Here is a 20,594-nt window from a genome sequence, read left to right as displayed (position 1 = left end):
AGACCAGGAAGGAGGGGAAGCCAGCAAGGAAGGGCCTGTCGCCGAGCTGTTTACCACTGTGGGCAGCTGGAACCCAATTCCTTGGGTGACCTTGTGAGGGGCTCCAGAATGCACCTAGGACAGCCCTGTGGCATTTATCTGTGACACCCTCCCCCGGGTGAAGCTTACCCTGTTATCAGCTCACTGCCACTTCAGGGCACCTGCCAGGTGAGAAAGGTTTCCCAGTGCCCAGGAAAGTCCTCCAGGGCAGTTGCTGGAGTCAGAGGCGGTCCGGGACACCCAGAGCACCTACTACATGGCTCTTGTCACTTAGGAAGCTAGAAAAGACAGCAGAGGGACAGACACTAGTGTTTTCTCAGTGCTCATTGTATACCTGACACTGGACAAGGCATTTTTATTTGCATTCTCTTCATCTTCAAAAACAATCCTCCAAGGGCTGTACTATTCTCTTTATGTAAATGGAGAGACTGAAGTGTAAGTAATTTATCCAAGAGGAGCTGCTCTGAAGGGAATAATTAACTCAGTTCTAGGCACACACCAAATTTTAATTAAAAGACCTGGTAAACCTCAGGATGCTCCCCAAGTAGAGGCGGGGAGCTCCCTAGTTAGGGCGGATATGATAAATTGGGAGGCGTTTCCAATTCATTTGGTCAAAGCTACCAGAACAAATCTAGTTTCTGAAAGGTCAGCTGACCTTTTCTTCCAGAGAAGTAAAATACTAAGTCAACTCAGGTCAGCTCTCACCTTGACCTACCTGCTCGGGTGGGATCCAGCCCCGCCCTCACTCCATTCAGGTCCTGCTCCTCCCTGTCTGTTCCTCCAGCCACCCTGGGGCTTCTCACTGCTCACGTGCTCTCCTGCAGCATTTCAGGCCTCAACTTAAATGTCAGGTTTCAGCTTCAAGGTCACTTTTTGCTGTAGGCCTTTCCTGTCACCCAATCTAAAGTAATTTTCCGGTTGCTCGATATCACATCACTATGCTTTATTTTCATCTAACACTTATTAATTGCTGCATTTTATCTGTTTATCTACCTATCTAATTATTGTCCTTCCCCTTCTCAAATATTAGATTCGTGAAAGCAGGGACCTTGTCTGTTGTGTTCCTTGCTGCACCCCCAGGCTGTGGCACACAGTGGGGAACCTGACAAGTGGTTTTCATCTGAATGCATTTAGTTGTTTTTGTTTTCACTCATTTCTTCATTTGTTCTGACCAAGCTCAGTCTTTGCTTTCTTCTCCTGCAGCTGACTGAACCATGGCGACAACTCCTGCTGCTGCCTTTGAGGCCCTCATGGATGGAGTGACAAGCTGGGATGTCCCTAAAGGCCCCATCCCCAGTGAACTCCTTCTCACTGGAGAGGCTGCCTTCCCGGTGATGGTGAATGACCAGGGCCAGGTCCTCATTGCTGCGTCCTCCTATGGCCGAGGCCGCCTGGTGGTTGCGTCCCATGAGGGCTACCTGCTAGACGCCGGCTTGGCCCCATTTCTTCTCAATGCAGTGGGCTGGCTCTGTCCCTCTCCTGGGGCTCCCGTTGGAGTGCACCCATCCCTGGCATCACTAGCAAACATCCTGCAGGGCTCTGGGGTTGAGGCACAGATTCAGCCAGAACCGAGAGAACCCCTGGGGGTTTATTGCATCAATGCCTACAATGACACCATGACTGCAGAGCTGATTCAGTTTGTGAAACGTGGAGGGGGCCTGCTCATGGGGGGCCAAGCCTGGTATTGGGCCAGTCAGCATGGTCATGACAAGGTGCTGTCCAAGTTCCCAGGGAACCAGGTGACCAGTGTGGCTGGGGTGTACTTCACTGATACCTGTGGGGACAGAAGCCGGTTCAAGGTCTCTAAGAAGGTGCCCAAGATCCCTCTCCAGGTCAGGTGAGTGGTGTTTCCCTATGGGGAGTCTGATGCATGTTCACAATAGATTTGATCCTCCTCTTCGGTGAGCTTCCACTTTAATACACGTGATTTTCCACTGCTTTTCAGAACCACTACAAATAGAAAATAGGACAATTAAAATGCACTGAAGCCCAAGAGCGGCTGGGTTCTCACTGCCACTCCCACCTGTGGCCAAAGCGACAGTCGATCTATTAGAAAAACTTGTCTTATTCATCAATCTGTCTAGTGCCTGAGACTTGGAGAGTGTGTGTCAATATCTCTTAAAGGAATGGAAAAGCATTTGTTTGTGTGAGGCACATACCATGTGCCAGGCCCCATGCAGAAGACCCTTGCTGTCTTGACACTTATATTCCAGTGGAAAATTAGGCAACTAAGGAAACAAATAGATACATACTCTAGCAGGTATTGATAAGAGCTACAAGGAAAGTAAGGCAGGATAAGTGATAGAGTGACAGCGAGGGGAGTGGAGAATATTTTATTTAGGGTCATCAGGGAAGGCTTATCAATCAGGCCTGGTCAGGATTAATTGGTGTTTCAAACAGAAGGGATTTAATATGGGGAACTGACTAAGCAGGCGACACAAGAGCTGAAAACTGCACAGGAGACAGCGAGGTAACCAGGAGATGAGCAGCAGCAGGGCTGGCAGAGGGCAGCGGTGGTCCCGCAGCCCAGGGGCTGCAGCCACCTGGTGGAGGCTGGGGCCATGTTAGGCCTGTCCAGCATGAGCTGGAACCCCAGATGGGGGGGCTGTCTGATGGGACCTGGAGCCTAAGAGAAGACACAGTGATGGCCAGAGACACAGCCTGAGAGAGACACATACCTCAGCTCCTTCCTCCTTCCTGCCTTCAGGCTTGGCTGATGGACTGAATGTGGAGTGAGGGGGGAAAAGAGGAGTCAAGCGTTTTGGTGGTCGAATGCCTTAAAGATGAGTGTTGCCACGTAAGGAGCTGTGAAAGTCTATGAGAAGACAGATTAGAGGAGGTCAGGAGTTTAGTTTTGGATATTTGGGGTTTTAGATAACTTGTTATCAGTGACTCACTGTGCTTGGCCATATGTGACAGAAGCCTTGTTATAGTGGGTTGACCACGTAGGAGTTTATTTTTCTCATGTAACAAAGTCTGGGCAAGATAATTAGGCTTGGGGCATTGAGTCCCTGCTTCATGATGACCCAGGTTCGTTCATGCATATCCATTCTCTCCCTCTCTCTCTCCCTTCCTCCCTCTCCCTCTCTTGCTCTCTCCCCACCCCCGTGGCTCCCACCCCTCCCATCATGATGTTTCACTTTTATCTTTATGGTTACAAGATTGGTACTACTGCTTCAGGCACTATAATTACACCTCCGCAAGAATAAGCTAGAATGAATACACCTGCTGAATATGTCCCTTCTAATGCAGAAAATAATATATTTTCTGGAAGCCCTGACCATTAGGCTTCTATTATATTTCAGTGGCCAAAATTAGCTCACCTGGCCAACTCTAGCTGCCAGAGGGTCCGAAGGGCCGAATATTTTTAAATGGGCCCTGGCATCTCTGAAGAAATCAAGACTCTGCTACAAGGAAGGGCGTACACATATTTAGTAAGCATTTAGCAGTGTCCTCAGCCCCAAGTCCTGGCTCGCTTGGTCTTCCTTCCCTCTGAGAGGGTTGGGAGGCGATGAGTTACTCAGAGAGGCAGGGTGGATCTGATTCACTCCAACTTCTCTTTAATTCTAAGGGACAAACAAGGTTAAATCACATCAACCTAACTGCTCTTAATTGTTCCAAAGGACTCCTGTCCATCAAACTAAACCTGTTTTTCTTCATCCACGCCTACATTTTTCATCTCTGCTACTGAATCTGAAATATATTTTATGTTTGTTTTAACTTTTAATTATGGAAAAGTTCAGAGATATGCAAAAGTAGAGAGAACAGTACAAAGAGCCCCATGCAGCCATTACCCAAGCTCAGTAACAGCCAACTCATAGTCAATCTAGTTTTATCTATAGCCACACCCTCGCTTCAACCCAGATTATTTTGAAGCAAGTCACAGACATCATATCATTCCATCTGTTTTTTAATATGTATCCCTAAAGATGTAAATCGTTTCGAAAACATAACCACAAGGCACCACCATTATCATACCCAAAAGAAGTAATACTTTCTTAATGTCATTATTCGTTTCCATAATTGTCTTATTTTTATACTGTTTGTTGGAATTGGTCTTTTATTAAAACCCAAATATTTTGATTGCTTGATATGAATTTTATGTCTCATATAATGTTGAGTTTCTTTTCCAATTCTTTTTATCTCTTGCTGCTTTTTTGTTGAAGAAACTAGGTACTTTGTCCTGAACAGTTTCCCCACAGTACAGAATGTGTTTCCTTCAAAACAGTCTGAGTTTTGCTGATTGAACCCCTGTGGTGTCATTGAATGTATTCCTCTGTTCTCTATATTTCTTGTAAATTGGAAGTTAGATCTGGATTCTACAGCAGGGATTGGCAAACTATGGCCTGTGGGCCAGCCCCCTGTTTACGTAAATAAAGTTTTATTGGAACACAGCGGTGTCCATTTGTGTACATATTGTCTGTGGCTGTTTTTGAGTTACAGTGGCAGAGTTGAGTTGTGTCAGTGGAAAACATGTGGCCCACAAGCCTAAAATATTTATTATTGGGCTGCTAAGAAAAAGTTTCCCACCTCCTGGTTGAGAGGCTTGATGAGATTCATGTTCGAATTTTATATAAGTCAGTGCGTGACTGCACTGGCCAATGGCTTGATCCTTGTAGAACTGGGATGGCAGGCAACATTTTTTCCTTACAGTTTGTCTTATAAAATATCAGATATTTGGAAATTCAGTTAATCGAAAAAATTACACTGGTAGCTCCGGCAAAGCTGAATGTAAGACTTGGTTTTCAAATTTCTCTTCCTATTCTGGATCTTCCTTCAGCTCCTGAAAAGCCAATTTATTTTCCTTATTCAGTTTCAGCTCAAACACCCTCCTCAGGGGAGTCTTCCTCAATGACTCTCTTGAAACTAAGACTAAACTTCCAGTTTCACTTTTCTCCATCTCTTGCCTAAACATCAGTGATCACAATCTGTAAATACCCAACATGTGTACTTGCTGGTACCTGTCTAGCCAACTAAAGTCTAAAGTTCCACGGATGCACTGATCTTGCCTGTCATGTGCGCTGCGTTATTCTCAGTGCCTGATGTGTGAAACATGGTAGAGAGTAACAGGTATTTGTAGACTGTGTAAATTAATGAATAAATATATGAACGAATACACATCCTAAACCACGAGAAGGGAAAGGGTGGCCTGGGTACCAGGGTTGAGCCTACAGACAGCTTCATGTTATAGAACGTGCTGTGTCTCAGAGGCTTCCAGCCTCAGCCCAAAACTGAGCTGGAGTTGACTGACCCCATCAATTCTAAAGTCTTAAAAGGCCTGTATGGTGCCCAGGCCCTCAGCTCAGACTCCTGCCGCCTTCACGCATGTCTCCTTTGAGGTTTTCAGTGAACTTTCCTGCCAACAAATCTTGGTCAATGGCTCCTGGGCTGACCAAACAGGTTTGCTGACTTTCAATTGCTGCAGGAGGCTCTGGAGCTCCTTAAGGGAATTGCCCTGTCTGCCCAGGGGAGGCGAAGTCTCATAAAACCAACAAAAGATCCTCTCAAGGGTCCTATCCCCAAGGGCAAAAGCTGCCTGCACACCTAGGTTTACACACCTGAGGAGGTCCTGCCTGTACTTTAAGATGCAAAGCCAGACCCAAAGGCATTTACTGCTTTTATGCCAAGACACAAGAGAGTCTGGGGAAAAATTAATCTCAGATCAGCAGCTCATTACTCTTACACATGGCATAACCTACAAGGTCTAGAGTGTATTAGGAGCTGCTCATATAAAAGTAAATACAAACTAGTAGCTTAGGTTTATGCCTCTCTTAAAGATTATGTGTTATCTCTCTTGATCATCACCACATTCCCATAGAGTGCAAGGTCTTTGTCTGAGGACTCTCAGCTTGTAAGTAGCACTGTTCTGTTTTCATATTCAAGATCCATAAATGTAGAGAGTTTCCAGGTAAAGGTAGTGTGAACTGAGCCTAGATCCCAGAATTGCCCTCTCCACCAAATCTGACCAAGTGTATGAAGAATAGTAAGCAGACAACTGCATGTGGAGGTTTTGATGCTGATCCCACGTACTGCTAAAGCACAGTCGGTGGGAGTGCCAGGTGACTGATGTGTGGCACGGTGTGCAGCATCTCCTGAGACCGTACCTACCCACGATGCACAACCACAAGGAAAAAGCTGAAACAAATCCAAGAAGTATGACTGATGCCTTCTCATGTTGTAGAAGAATGAACAAATTGGGTGAGTAGACACTTAAGGGAAAAAACCCTCAAATGTAAAAGCAGCAAAGCTCCTTCAGAATTTGGTGGAGGCAGAAAGGGATGCTGGAGTTTGCCATCTTCCAAAGACAATGGTGGGTTGAACACCTCCAGTGCATTCCATGCCTGGTTGGGTGGAGTAGGCCTTGCTTTAGGTCCCTGAAGAGTGGAGGGACAAGCCCCCAGTAAGGACAGCAATAGGCCCCAGCTGATCTTTGCCCTTCAGTTAGAGATACAGACGTTAAGCAATAAGAAAGTGGAAGGAAGCATTATACAGACCCCAATATAATTTGAGAAGGTGGTGGATGTGGTACGTGTCTACAAACAAACTGGTCTGGGGTAACTTAGAAAGACTATCAAGAGGAACTCACCCACACGATATCAGAACATGCAAAAGATCTGCTCATGCCCATAGTGAAAAAAAAAACTATGTAATAACTATATAAAAAGGCTATATTAAATTTAAAAGGGAAATATTAGACAGAAATTTAGTGTGGAAAGACAACAGAATCAATCATGCCTGGAAGAAAAATATGACCCAATGAACAGAACAGAATATTTGTAGACTATATAATTAGTGAATAAATACATGAATGAAGACACATTCACTCCTTGAGAATGCTTCACGCTCTAACAGAACTTTCTAAAAATGTATGTTATATAAAACGAGAGACAGAATGAGATGAAAAGGGGGAATTTCAGAGTGAAGAAAACAAATTAAGAAGCAAACACCCCAGGTGAAATAGGTCTAGTAGCCAGCACGTGGGAGAGAAGAGACAATGCCAATGCACGGTGACAATGACAGCATCTCGCCTCACACTGAACTCTCTGATCATTGCTGTCGTTACTATGACAGGTTTTAAATCTCCATTCAGAAAGCCATCTCCTGTATCACCTGTTTGCTCAGGTGTGATTTGGTACCTGAGCACTGCCACCTCTCCCTTTCCTCAGTGCCCTCTCTTGCACTTCCAGCTCTGAAGGAGCACATGCTTTTCCTTTTCCATAAATGCAGTATTATTCACACCTTCATGTCTATTTAAAGCCTCTTTTGCACAAAATATACCTGTTGATTGCCGCATACCCAACTGTGGGCTTCATTCAAAACTCAGTAATTGAGAGATTACTGGTGTGTGGACAACATTGGCTTTAGAGACAAACCACCCTGGATTTGTTTCCTGTCCTTTCCAGTTATTAGCTAAGAAACATGGGGCAAATAGCCTAACTTTTCTGTCTCATCTATAAAGCAAGAATAATAACTTTCAGGTTTATTATAATGATTAAACGAGATGATCTGTATATGTAAATGCCTAGAATATATTAAACCTCATTAAATAATAGCTACTTTCATTATGTTATTATCCAAACTTAAATACTGTAAGTAGATATTATACAAGACTTAAATATTGGTAAATAGAAACATCTGTTGAGAATTCCTTGACATCCCATCTTCTATGCTTGCTTGTCCAGCCTTCCTCCCTTCCCTTCTTCCCTCCCTCCCTCCCTCTCTCCCTCCTTTCTTTTCTTTTGAGAAACATTTCACCTTTTTTAAAAATTTTTTTAAAGATTTTTTTCTTTTGACGTAGACCAATTTTCAAGTCTTTATTGAATTTGTTACAATATTGCTTCTGTTTTCCGTTTTGGTTTTTTGGCTGCGAGGCACGTGGGATCTTAGCTCGCTGACCAGGGATTGAACCCGCACCCCCTGCGCTGGAAGGCAGAGTCTTAACCACTGGAACGCCAGGGAAGTCCCGAAACATTTCACCTTTTTACAAAAAATATTTCAAAATGAATTCAAGCTTATAATGAAAAATACAAGGGCAGGAATAGAGACGCAGATGTAGAGAACGGACGTGTGGACACAGGGGTTGGGGGGCGGGAGGGGACGGGTGGGATGAATTGGGAGCTTAGGTTTGACATAAATAAGATACATAGATACCATGTGTAAAACAGATAGCTAGTGGGAACCTGCTGTATAGCACAGGGAGCTCAGCTCGGTGCTCCGTGATGACCTAGATGAGTGGGATCAGGGTGGGGGGGTGGTGAGGGAGGTCCAAGCGGGAGGGGATATAGGTATACATAGAGCTGATCCACCTCATTGTACAGCAGAAACTAACACAACATTGTAAAGCGATTATACTCCAATTAAAAAAAAATGTATAGAGGAGAGTGGCAAATTGTCTTTCATCACACACCACCATTCCCAGTCTCATGCCTCTGGACTAAGGCAGCCGCTCTTAGAAGTTTGATATGGATCCTCTCAATTGCTTGTCTATGCCTGTGTGTGTGTGTTCTAAAAAATTATAGTTTTAATGTATCATGTTTGAGAATGTCTGCATTTTTGTTATATTTACACAACAAATTGACAGAGTACAGCATTCTAGGCTCTCACTTTCTCATCCTCAGATTCTAGGCTATATTGCACCATTGTGTTCTGGTTCTAATCAAGTTTGTCAGTCATTCTGCTCAAATCATCTCTATCCTTTTTTTTTTTTTTTTTAATTGATCCATTGGATGCTGAGAGATCTGTTCCCATTTTCAAATGTGATTATGAATTCATCAAATTTTAATTTTCTTTGTAGCAGTTTTTGCTTTCAGCACTTTGTTTTTAGGCCCATAAAAATTAATGAAAATTATATCTTTGGAAGGCTTAACTTCTATTCATAGAAAATATTCATCTTTTGTTTATTTTAATTCTTTCCTCTTTGAAATCAATTGCACCTCATATTAATACCGGCACTTCTGCTTTCTTTTTGTTGTATCTTCCAGATATACCTTTGTTGATTTCCTCATTTCAATCTTTGTGTACCATTTATTGATAGTTTCAATTGTGTCTTTTGTAAGCAGCTTATACCTAGATGTTTTTAGCCCAGTCTGAGAGCATCTGTCTCTTCATATAAAAATTTAATCCAGTCCTAGATAGTGATAATTCAAGTGTATTTCTTACTCTTGCCTCGTTGTTTTCCTGTTTTGTTTTTATCCTTTGTTTCTTTTTACATTTTTTCTTCTTTGTTACAGTATTTGACCTAGTTTCTCTACTCCTTAAATTCTCCCAACATATTTGTAGATTATGCTTCTCAGTTCTATTCTTCCATCAGTTACCTTAACATTTTAAATTTAATTCTTAATTACCTGAGAAATATATTCATACATTCTCCGTATTTGAAAACAAAATACTGATGAGACAAGTCCCCTTTAAGCAGCTCTTTCAGTACCAACCCCTTGTCTCCAGCACACAATTCAGAATACTTCTTACACTCTTGTGATTTTGTCCTGACTTTTTTGACATGTATATTGACATATATTTACTTTTATTTTTGTCTTATATAAATTACATCACCAAATTGTTAGTTTTTATTTTTAAATTTTTTACTCAAAAAAATGTTTTGGAACATCTGACCATGTTAGTTCTCAGAGGTCTACCTGTTGTTTGTAACTGATAAATAGTAAGCTGTAGTATGATTAAATGCCAGGTTTTTATTTGCTCCTCCTTCATGGTACTATGCACACCATCTTCCCACCCCTTCCCCAGGAACCGTGTTGACAACCCAGGATGTCATCTTCCATAGTTTTCCTCAGGCCCATATAATCATTTCATATATAGTATATGTATACATATATGGGTGTGCACACATGTCTCTGTGTATACATGCATGCCTATGTGTATATATAAACACATATAAATACAAATACATATACACACATGTACTCCTGTATAAGTGAGAGGGTGAGTCCTTTTTCAGAAGAAAGGTGAGAGGCATTGCAGCTCAGAGGGCTGCTCTCAGCCCATTGCATGTTAATTTTACATGATCGCCCCCTCATTTCTGTGGCATGTCTTACTACCACTAGGTAGTGCTTCCCACCGGACACCACGCTAGGTGCTGTTGGAACTAGAGACACACAAGATATGGTCCTACCCCTGGGTAACTTTCTGATTCAGTTATCAGTGTTTTTAAAAGTAAGTCCAAGGGGCTTCCCTGGTGGCACAGTGGTTGAGAATCCACCTGCCAATGCAGGGGACACAGGTTCAAGCCCTGGTCCAGGAAGATCCCACATGCCACGGAGCAACTAAGCCATGCACCACAACTACTGAGCCTGCGCTCTAGAGCCCGCAAGCCACAACTACTGAAGCCCGCACGCCTAGAGCCCGTGCTCCGCAACAAGAGAAGCCACTGCAATGAGAAGCCCGCGCACCACAACAAAGAGTAGCCCCGCTTGCTGCAACTAGAGAAAAGCCCACACGCAGCAACGAAGACCCAACGCAGCCAAAAATTAATTAATTAATTAAAAAAAAAAAAAGTAAGTCCAAGAATGTTAGGATACATCCAGACCAATTTTACAGATCACCTACCCCCAGAGTGTTCTGTGTGGATCAGTTTTCAGAATTGTGACTGCGTTAATGTCCTAGGGCTGCCATAACCAAGTACCACAGATTGGCTGGCTTAAACAGCAGAATTTTGTCATCGCACCACTGAAGGCTAAAAATCTGGGATCAAGGGGTTGGCAGGGTTGGTTCCTTCTGAGGTTGTGGGGAGAATAAGCTCCAGGCCTCTCTCCTGCTTCTGGTGGTTTCCTGGCAATCTTTAGCCTTCCTTGGCTTGTAGAAGCATCACCCTGATCTCTGCCTTCATTTTTACATGGCGTTCTCCCTGTGTGTGTGTGTGTCTGTGTCCAAATTTCCTCTTGTTATAAGGACACCAGTCATGTTGGATTAGGCCCACCGTATCCTAACTTAGCTAATTATATCTGCAAGGATCCTATTTCCAAATAAGGTCACATTCTGAGGTCCTGGGGGTTAGGACTTCAACAAATGAATTTGGAGGGGACACAACTCAACCCATAACCCTTTATGCCCTTAATACTTTTAGGTATTAAGGTCCCTGTCTATCAGATATAAAGTCTTTCATTATCAGATAAATATTCTGTGTGTATTTGTGTATTTTATATACCCACTAACATGTGCTGAAGACTTACTATGTATCAGGTACTATGTTAGCCAACTTAGGAACGTCGTCTTTATTGAGTACTCCCAGACACAAGTGATGGTAAGCAAGTGGTGGCTTGGAGAGGGGATGTAAATTTCACAGGCTCTTCCAACTACTCTGCCAAGGGAGGAAGCAGGACCATCCTGACCAGTCAGAGCCAGAGTCCACCAATGACCTGCTCAGCTGGACAGTGGCAGTTAGATATTTTTATAAGCACATGAGTGTAAACCTTCAGGTTCCCAGTCTCATTATCACAGCTCTCCACAGTGAAGGTGTTTTATCGGTAGCTGGACTTCACAAGGTGCCTGTCAGAAGATTCTGGCAGAACACTTAGCGTGGAAGCTAAGTCTATAAGCTAAGTGTTGTGGCTCAACGTCATTGCCCCACAAAATAAGTCTTTAAGCCTCTACAGGTGGAAAAAAGGTACAAGCTAAAGTGATGCCTGAACCCTTTTGACATTTGGCCGTGTTAGTTGAAAATGGAATGACAAAACTAAAACATGATGTGTCTCCATTTTCATGCTAAAGAGAAATTAAGGAGAAACTGTACAAGAGGAATTTTTTTCAGTAATGTTTTGCTACTTGAATGAGTAAACCTTTTTTTTAACATTTGATTTTTATTATGAGACAAAGTTTTGTAAAGGTAATTAAAATCATCTAAATCCCACTAGCCAAGATGATCACTGAAGACATTTTGATAAACATACTTTGGATAATGTTTCTCTGTCTGGTCTTGTGGATTTTGTTTTTTGTTTGTTTGTTTGTTCTTGGCAGTTTGTTTTGCAAAATTTGGCTTATTTAGAGCATAGTATATTAGAATCTGACTTAAAATTTTTTCTATTAAGCATTTTCCAATAATTATTTTAATTGCCATATGATATGCTATCTGCAGTTAACCTTAACTTATTTAACCAATCTCCTGTTGCTTCACAAAGTATCTACAAATGGGTTTTAAAAATTCTTGAAATACAAAATCTTTCCTGAATTCATTACATTTTGACCATTTCTCAATAAGAAGTAGTAAATATGCTCATCAGATTTAAGTGACAATTTTTTTTTAACATCTTTATTGGAGTATAATTGCTTTACGTTGTTGTGTTAGTTGCTGCTATATAACAAAGTGAATCAGCTATATGTATACATACATCCCCATATCCCCTCCCTCTTGCGTCTCCCTCCCATGCTCCCTATCCCACACCTCTAGGTGGTCACAAAGCACCGAGCTGATCTCCTGTGAAATGCAGCTGCTTCCCACTAGCTAGCTATTTTACATTTGGTAGTGTATGTATGTCATTGCCACTCTCTCACTTCGTCTCAGCTTTCCCTTCCTGCTCCCCGTGTCCTCAAGTGCATTCTCTACATCTGCGACTTTATTCCTGTCCTGCCCCTAGGTTCTTCAGAACCATTTTTTTTTTTTTAAGATTCCATATATATGTGTTAGCATACGGTATTTGTTTTTCTTTTTCTGACTTACTTCACTCTGTATGACAGACTCTAGGTCCGTCCGCCTGACTACAAATAACTCAATTTCGTTTCTTTTTATGGTTGAGTAATATTCCATTGTATATATGTGCCACATCTTCTTTATCCATTCATCTGTCGATAGACACTTAGGTTGCTTCCATGTCCTGGCTACTGTAAATAGGGCTGCAATGAATATTGTGGTACATGACTCTTTTTGAATTATGGTTTTCTCAGGGTATATGCCCAGTAGTGGGATTGCTGGGTCATATGGTAGTTCTATTTTTAGTTTTTTAAGGAATGTCCGTACTGTTCTCCATAGTGGCTGTATCAATTTACATTCCCACCAACAGTGCAAGAGGGTTCCCTTTTCTCCACACCCTCTCCAGCATTTATTGTTTGTAGATTTCTTGATGATGGCCATTCTGACTCGTGTGAGGTGATACCTCATTGTAGTTTTAATTTGCATTTTTCTAATGATTAGTGATGTTGAGCATCCTTTCATGTGTTTGTTGGCAACCTGTGTATCTTCTTTGAAGAAATGTCTGTTTATGTCATCTGCCCATTTTGGGGTTGGGTTGTTTGTTTTTTTGATATTGAGCTGCATGAGCTGCTTGTATATTTTGGAGATAAATCCTTTGTCAGTTGCTTCACTTGCAAATATTTTCTCCCATTCTGAGGGCTGTCTTTTCATCTTGCTTATAGTTTCCTTTGCTGTACAAAAGCTTTTAAGTTTCATTAGGTCCCATCTGTTTATTTTTGTTTTTATTTCCATTTCTCTAGGAGCTGGGTCAAAAAGGATCTTGCTGTGATTTATGTCCTAGAGTGTCTGCCTATGTTTTCCTCTAAGAGTTTTATAGTGTATGGCCTTACATTTAGGTCTTTAATCCATTTTGACTGTATTTTTGTGTATGGTGTTAGGAAGTGTTCTAATTTCATTCTTTTACATGTAGCTGTCCAGTTTTCCCAGCACCGCTTATTGAAGAAGCTGTCTTTTCTCAATTGTATATTCTTGCCTCCTTTATCAAAGATAAGGTGACCATATGTGCGTGGGTTTAATCTCTGCACTTTCTATCCTGTTCCATTGATCTATGTTTCCGTTTTTGTGCCAGTACCATACTGTATTGATTACTGTAGCTTTGTAGTATAGTCTGAAGTCAGGGAGCCTGATTCCCCCAGCTCTGTTTTTCTTTCTCAAGATTGCTTTGGCTATCCGGGGTCTTTTGTGTTTCCATACAAATTGTGAAACTTTTTGTTCTAGTTCTGTGAAAAATGCCAGTGGTAGTTTGATAGGGATTGCATTGAATCTGTAGATTGCTTTGGGTAGTAGAGTCATTTTCACACTGTTGATTCTTCCAATCCAAGAACATGGTATATCTCTCCATCTGTTTGTATCATCTTTAATTTCTTTCATCAGTGTCTTATAGTTTTCTGCATACAGGTCTTCTGTCTCCTTAGGTAGGTTTATTCCTAGATATTTTATTCTTTTTGTTGCAATGATAAATGGGAGTGCTTCCTTAATTTCTCTTTCAGACTTTTCATCATTAGTGTATAGGAATGCAAGAGATTTCTGTGCATTAATTTTGTATCCTGCTACTTTACCAAATTCATTGATTAGTTCCAGTAGTTTTCTGGTAGCATCTTTAGGATTCTTATATACAGTGTCATGTCATCTGCAAACAGTGACAGTTTTACTTCTTCTTTTCTGATTTGGATTCCTTTTTTTTCTTTTTCCTCTCTGATTACTGTGCCTAAAACTTCCAAAACTATGTTGAATAATAGTGGTAAGAGTGGGCACCCTTGTCTTGTTCCTGATCTTAGTGGAAATGGTTTCAGGTTTTCACCATTGAGAATGATGTTGGCTGTGGGTTTGTCATATATGGCCTTTATTATGTTGAGGTAAGTTCCCTCTGTGCCTACTTTCTGGAGGGTTTTTATCATAAATGGGTGTTGAATTTTGTCAAAAGCTTTTTCTGCATCTATTGAGATAATCATATGGTTTTTATCCTTCCATTTGTTAATATGGTGTATCACATTGATTGATTTGCATATATTGAAGAATCCTTGTATTCCTGGGATAAACCCCACTTGATCATGGTGTATGATCCTTTTAATGTGCTGCTGGGTTCTGTTTGCCAGTATTTTGTTGAGGATTTTTGCATCTATGTTCATCAGTGATATTGGCCTGTAGTTTTCTTTTATTTGTAACATCTTTGTCTGGTTTTGGTATCAGGGTTATGGTGGCCTCGTAGAATGAGTTTGGGAGTGTTCCTCCCTCTGCAATATTTTGGAAGAGTTTGAGAAGGATAGGTGTTAGCTCTTCTCTAAATGTTTGATAGAATTCGCCTGTGAAGCCATCTGGTCCTGGGCTTTTGTTTGTTGGAAGATTTTTAATCACAGTTTCAATTTCAGTGCTTGTGATTGGTCTGTTCATATTTTCTATTTCTTCCTGGTTCAGTCTCGGAAGGTTGTGCTTTTCTAAGAATTTGTCCATTTCTTCCAGGTTGTCCATTTTATTGGCATAGAGTTGCTTGTAGTAATATCTCATGATCCTTTGTATTTCTGCAGTGTCAGTTGTTACTTCTTCTTTTTCATTTCTAATTCTGTTGATTTGAGTCTTCTCCCTTTTTTTCTTGATGAGTCTGGCTAATGGTTTATCAATTTTGTTTATCTTCTCAAAGAACCAGCTTTTAGTTTTATTGATCTTTGCTATCGTTTCCTTCATTTCTTTTTCATTTATTTCTGATCTGATCTTTATGATTTCTTTCCTTCTGCTAACTTTGGGGTTTTTTTTGTTGTTCTTCTTCTTCTTTCTCTAATTGCTTTAGGTTGTTTATTTGAGATGTTTCTTGTTTCTTAAGGTAGGATTGTATTGCTATAAACTTCCCTCTTAGAAATGCTTTTGCTGCATCCCATAGGTTTTGGGCCGTCGTGTTTTCATTGTCATTTGTTTCTAGGTATTTTTAAAATTTCCTCTTTGATTTCTTCAGTGATCTCTTGGTTATTTAGTAGCGTATTGTTTGGCCTCCATGTGTTTGTATTTTTTACAGTTTTTTTCCTGTAATTGATATCTAGTCTCATAGCGTTGTGGTCAGAAAAGATACTTGATATGATTTCAATTTTCTTAAATTTACCAAGGCTTGATTTGTGACCCAGAATATGATCTATCCTGGAGAATGTTCCATGAGCACTTGAGAAGAATGTGTATTCTGTTGTTTTTGGATGGAATGTCCTATAAATATCAATTAAGTCCATCTTGTTTAATGTATCATTTAAAGCTTCTGTTTCCTTATTTATTGTCATTTTGGTTGATCTGTCCATTGGTGAAAGTGGGGTGTTAAAGTCCCCTACTATGATTGTGTTACTGTCGATTTCCCCTTTTATGGCTGTTAGCATTTGCCTTATGTATTAAGGTGCTCCTATGTTGGGTGCATAAATATTTACAATTGTTATATCTTCTTCTTGGATTGATCCCTTGATCATTATGTAGTGTCCTCCTTTGTCTCTTGTAATAGTCTTTATTTTAAAGTCTATTTTGTCTGATATGAAAATTGCTACTCCAGCTTTCTTTTGATTTCCATTTGCATTGAATATCTTTTTCCATCCCCTCACTTTCAGTCTGTATGTGTCCCTAGGTCTGAAGTGGGTCTCTTGTAGACAGCATATATATGGGTCTTGTTTGTGTATCCATTCAGCCAGTCTATGTCTTTTGGTTGGAGCATTTAATCCATTTACATTTAAGGTAATTATCAATATGTATGTTCCTATTACCATTTTCTTAATTGTTTTGGGTTTGTTATTGTAGGTCTTTTCCTTCTCTTGTGTTTCCTGCCTAGAGAAGTTCCTTTAGCATTTGTTGTAAAACTGGTTTGGTGGTGCTGAATTCTCTTAGCTTTTGCTTGTCTGTAAAGGTTTTAATTTCTCCATCAAATCTGAATGAGATCCTTGCTGGGTAGAGCAATCTTGGTTGTAGGTTTTTCCCTTTCATCACTTTAAATATGTCCTGCCACTCCCTTCTGGCTTGCAGAGTTTGTGCTGAAAGATCAGCTGTTAACCTGATGGGGATTCCCTTGTGTGTTATTTGTTGGTTTTCCCTTGCTGCTTTTAATATTTTTTCTTTGTATTTAATCTTTGATAGTTTGATTAATATGTGTCTTGGCATGTTTCTCCTTGGATTTATCCTGTATGGGACTCTCTGCGCTTCCTGGACTTGATTGACTATTTCCTTTCTCATGTTGGGGAAGTTTTCAACTATAATCTTTTCAAATATTTTCTCAGTCCCTTTCTTTTTCTCTTCTTTTCTGGGACCCCTATAATTCGAATGTTGGTACATTTATTGTTGCCCCTGAGGTCTCTGAAACCATCCTCAATTTTTTTCATTCTGTTTTCTTTATTCTGCTCTGCAGTAGTTATTTCCACTATTTTATCTTCCAGGTCACTTTTCCGTTCTTCTGCCTCAGTTATTCTGCTATTGATCCCTTGTAGAGAATTTTTAATTTCATTTATTGTGTTGTTCATCATTGTTTGTTTCCTCTTTAGTTCTTCTAGGTCCTTGTCAAACGTTTCTTGTATTTTCTCCATTCTATTTCCAAGATTTTGGATCATCTTTACTATCATTACTCTGAATTCTTTTTCAGGTAGACTGCCTATTTCCTCTTCATTTGTTTGGTCTCGTGGGTTTTTACCTTGCTCCTTCATCTGCTGCATAGTTCTCTGTCTTCTCATTTTGCTTAACTTACTGTGTTTGGGGTCTCCTTTTCGCAGGCTGTATGTTCGTAATTCCCATTGTTTTTGGTGTCTGCCCCCTGTGGGTAAGGTTGGTTCAGTGGGTTGTGTAGGCTTCCTGGTGGAGGGGACTGGTGCCTGTGTTCTGGTGGATGCAGCTGGATCTTGACTTTCTGGGGGGCAGAACCACATCTGGTGGTGTGTTTTGGGGTGTCTGTGAACTTAGTATGATTTTAGGCAGCCTCTCTGCTAATGGGTGGGGTTGTGTTCCTTTGTTGCTAGTTGTTTGGCATGGGGTGTCCAGCACTGGAGCTTGCTGGTCATTGAGTGGAGCTGGGTCTTAGCACTGAGACGGAGATCTCTGGGAGAGCTCTCACTGATTGATATTACGTGGGACCAGAAGGTCTCTGGTGGACCAATGTCCTGAACTCAGCTCTCCCACCTCAGAGGCTCAGGCCTGACACCCGGCCGGAGCACCAAGACCCTGTCAGCCACACGGCTGGAGTGCCTTCAGAGTTGGAGAAGCTGGCCTGCAGTGGCTGTCCTTCTGCACTGCACATTAGAATCACCTAAGTGACAATTTTTAAAAAGAGTGAGTTTTATAAATCTTCAAGTGTAGCATTAAATAGTTTACTTGTAACATGTTCCTAGATCAGTGCTAGCACGTGGAGAGGGGGATTTGATTTTTAGTGCCTTCTTTTACAGAAATGTTACTCTGAAAAATGTCTAAGTAGGACTACTTTCTCTAAGAATAACAGATCCATTTTTCTAACAATTCATTTATATGTTCAGTAACAGGCAGACTTTGGAGATACTGCGAGTTCAGTTCCAGACCACTGCAATAAAGCGAGTCACACAAGTGATTCAAGTCTCAAATCTTAGCGAGAATAAGAAGACTGGCATGAACTGTGTATCTTTGTACCCACACAGATTTCTCTATTCAGTGAGCTCATTTCAGTGGTTCACTAACTGACTGTAGCCCCTTTGTTCCTCTTCCTTTGTCTCTTTTCCAGGTTTGGGGAGGATCTCAGGCAGCATCAGCAGGAGCTCCTGGAAGGGGTCTCAGAGCTGGACATCAAGGCGGGGGGAATCCCCTCGCAGCTGCTCGTGCACGGGGCCCTGGCCTTCCCCCTGGGCTTAGATGCCTCTCTCGGCTGCTTCCTGGCCGCTGCCCGCTATGGCCAGGGCCGCGTGGTTCTGGCTGCCCACGAGGGCATGCTCTGTACGCCCAAGATGGGGCCCTTTTTGCTCAATGCTGTGCGCTGGCTGGCCAGAGGCCAGACGAGCAAAGTTGGGGTGAACACACGTCTAAAAAATCTGTGTGCCCTGCTGTCAGAGCGTGGCCTGGAATGCAGTCTGGAGCCCCATCTGACTGCTGACTTGAGCGTCTACTGCTGTGTGGCTTACAGTGACAAGGAGGCTAAGCAGCTGCAGGAGTTTGTGGCTGAGGGTGGGGGCTTGCTGATCGGGGGCCAGGCCTGGTGGTGGGCCTCCCAGAACCCCGGCCGCTCCACTTTGGCTAGTTTCCCTGGTAACGTCATACTCAACTGCTTTGGCCTCAGTATCCTAGCTCGGACTCTGGACCCAGGCTGTTTCCCTGTCCCTACCCCTGAGAAGCAGAGCTACCACTTCCGCAAGGCACTGTCTGAATTCCAGCTTATCGTGAACCACGGGGGTGGGAACCTGGAAGAGAGCTGGCTGGCAAAACTGGGGGCAGACGGAGCAGGCTTCCTGCAGATCCCCGCAGAGGGGGTCCCTGCGTACGCTTCCGTGCACCGGCTCCTGAGGAAGATGCTGCATCTCTCGGGCCTCCCAGCTGTGAGCAGGGAAAACCCAGTTGCCAGTGACTCCTATGAGGCTGCACTGCTCTGCCTGGCCACGGAGCTGGCACGCTCCGGCACAGACTGCTCTCAGCTGGCACAGGGGCTTGGAACCTGGTCTTGCAGCTCCGGTTCGTACCCCTCAGAACACGCCATCACAGTGGAGATTGATGGAAGCAACCCAGGTACAGAATGAGGGACCTGGGGGAAGGTGGGGCTAGCGAGCTTTGCAGGACATTGCAGGTGCTGAAGCTCAGGTGGGCCAGCTCCATTCTCTAACAGGTACTTCCCAGGAGATGGGGGTTGGGGTTCTGCTCAGGGATTAGGTGGGATGCATGCAAGAAGCATGGATGAGATGAGGTGCGCAGGGCAGGGCTGTACCTCTGGGAGGGGCTGTGAGGTTCCAGGTGGGGTGGGGTCAGGTGGGGGAATAACTCAGCCTTTCCTATGGCTTTTGTCAGGCAGCGGTGATTCCTGGGTGAGTACAGGGCTCTACCTCCCAAATGGACAAAATGCAGAAGTCTCCTTGTCTGAAGCTGCAGTCTTTGCTGGCCTGAAGGTAAGGCCAGAACACCACTGCCACTTCTCAGAGCCACAGAGCTTCATTCTCATCCAGCTCGCACTTCCTCCAGGAGTGCAGGAAGGCATTGTTCTGCCCACGTTACAGATTTCACAGATGAAACAGCTAAGTTTCAGGGAGCCTAAGGGAGTGACTGAAGATGCCAGAGCTCCTAACATCAGATCCAGTCCTCAAACACAAGCCCTCAGGTTTCCACCTCCCGACAGGGGTATGAGGGGAAGGAGCACCTGTTACGTATTCGGAACCTCACTCATTTCTCCAGCACGGCCTTTCTGGGTTTTACCTCTTCACCTTGATCGCTGAAGGGTGTACTTAACCCCGTCACTCATAAAAATAGGCTGTCATGCAGAATTAAAATTCTTCCTGCCTCAATTTTGAGGGTCACTTCCTACCATAGTAAGGGTCTCTTTTGGGTTAGTCTCCTTTCTCGAGCTCACTTACATTAAACCTAAGAAAAGCAGTCACAGGACTCCAGACAAAATGCACTCAATCTATCTGACCAGGAGGGGAGGACAGGACAAAGGGGGAAGAGAGAACCAGTTCTCCCCCGTCACCCCATATCCCACTGCCTCTGGATGGGCCTCCTGTCTGTGCACAAAGGGCAGATGAAGATTCCCTCTGCCTCATTCCCAGCATCGGAATCATCTCAGGGGCTTGAACCCTGGAGCGAGAGCCCAGGTTCTGCCTGGTACAGAGGCACCACGGGACCCTAGTCAGTATCAGCCTTGGGGTTATGCCTGGTCTGCCTGGTGGTGGTCCATTGTGGAGCTGCT

The 20,594-nt window shown here is 42.8% G+C and overlaps 1 protein-coding gene across 3 annotated transcripts in view; it reads left to right on the top strand.

Moving 5' to 3' along the window:
• Positions 1-20,594, top strand: part of TCAF2 (TRPM8 channel associated factor 2) — a 29,688-nt gene that overhangs the window by 1,168 nt on the left and 7,926 nt on the right. For all 3 annotated transcript variants that reach the window (XM_061198850.1, XM_061198851.1, XM_061198852.1), the window contains exons 2-4: positions 1,243-1,876; positions 18,435-19,426; positions 19,703-19,800. In XM_061198850.1, coding sequence (XP_061054833.1) covers positions 1,254-1,876; positions 18,435-19,426; positions 19,703-19,800 — 1,713 coding nt within the window. In that variant the 5' untranslated portion in view covers positions 1,243-1,253. The remainder of the gene's footprint in view (positions 1-1,242; positions 1,877-18,434; positions 19,427-19,702; positions 19,801-20,594) is intronic.

The sequence above is a fragment of the Eubalaena glacialis genome, chromosome 8 (genome assembly GCF_028564815.1).
Source record: "Eubalaena glacialis isolate mEubGla1 chromosome 8, mEubGla1.1.hap2.+ XY, whole genome shotgun sequence".
NCBI classification, from domain to species: Eukaryota; Metazoa; Chordata; class Mammalia; order Artiodactyla; family Balaenidae; genus Eubalaena; species Eubalaena glacialis.
The sequence above is the reverse complement of the archived record's forward strand: the minus strand, read 5'-3'. Positions and strand labels throughout refer to the sequence as shown.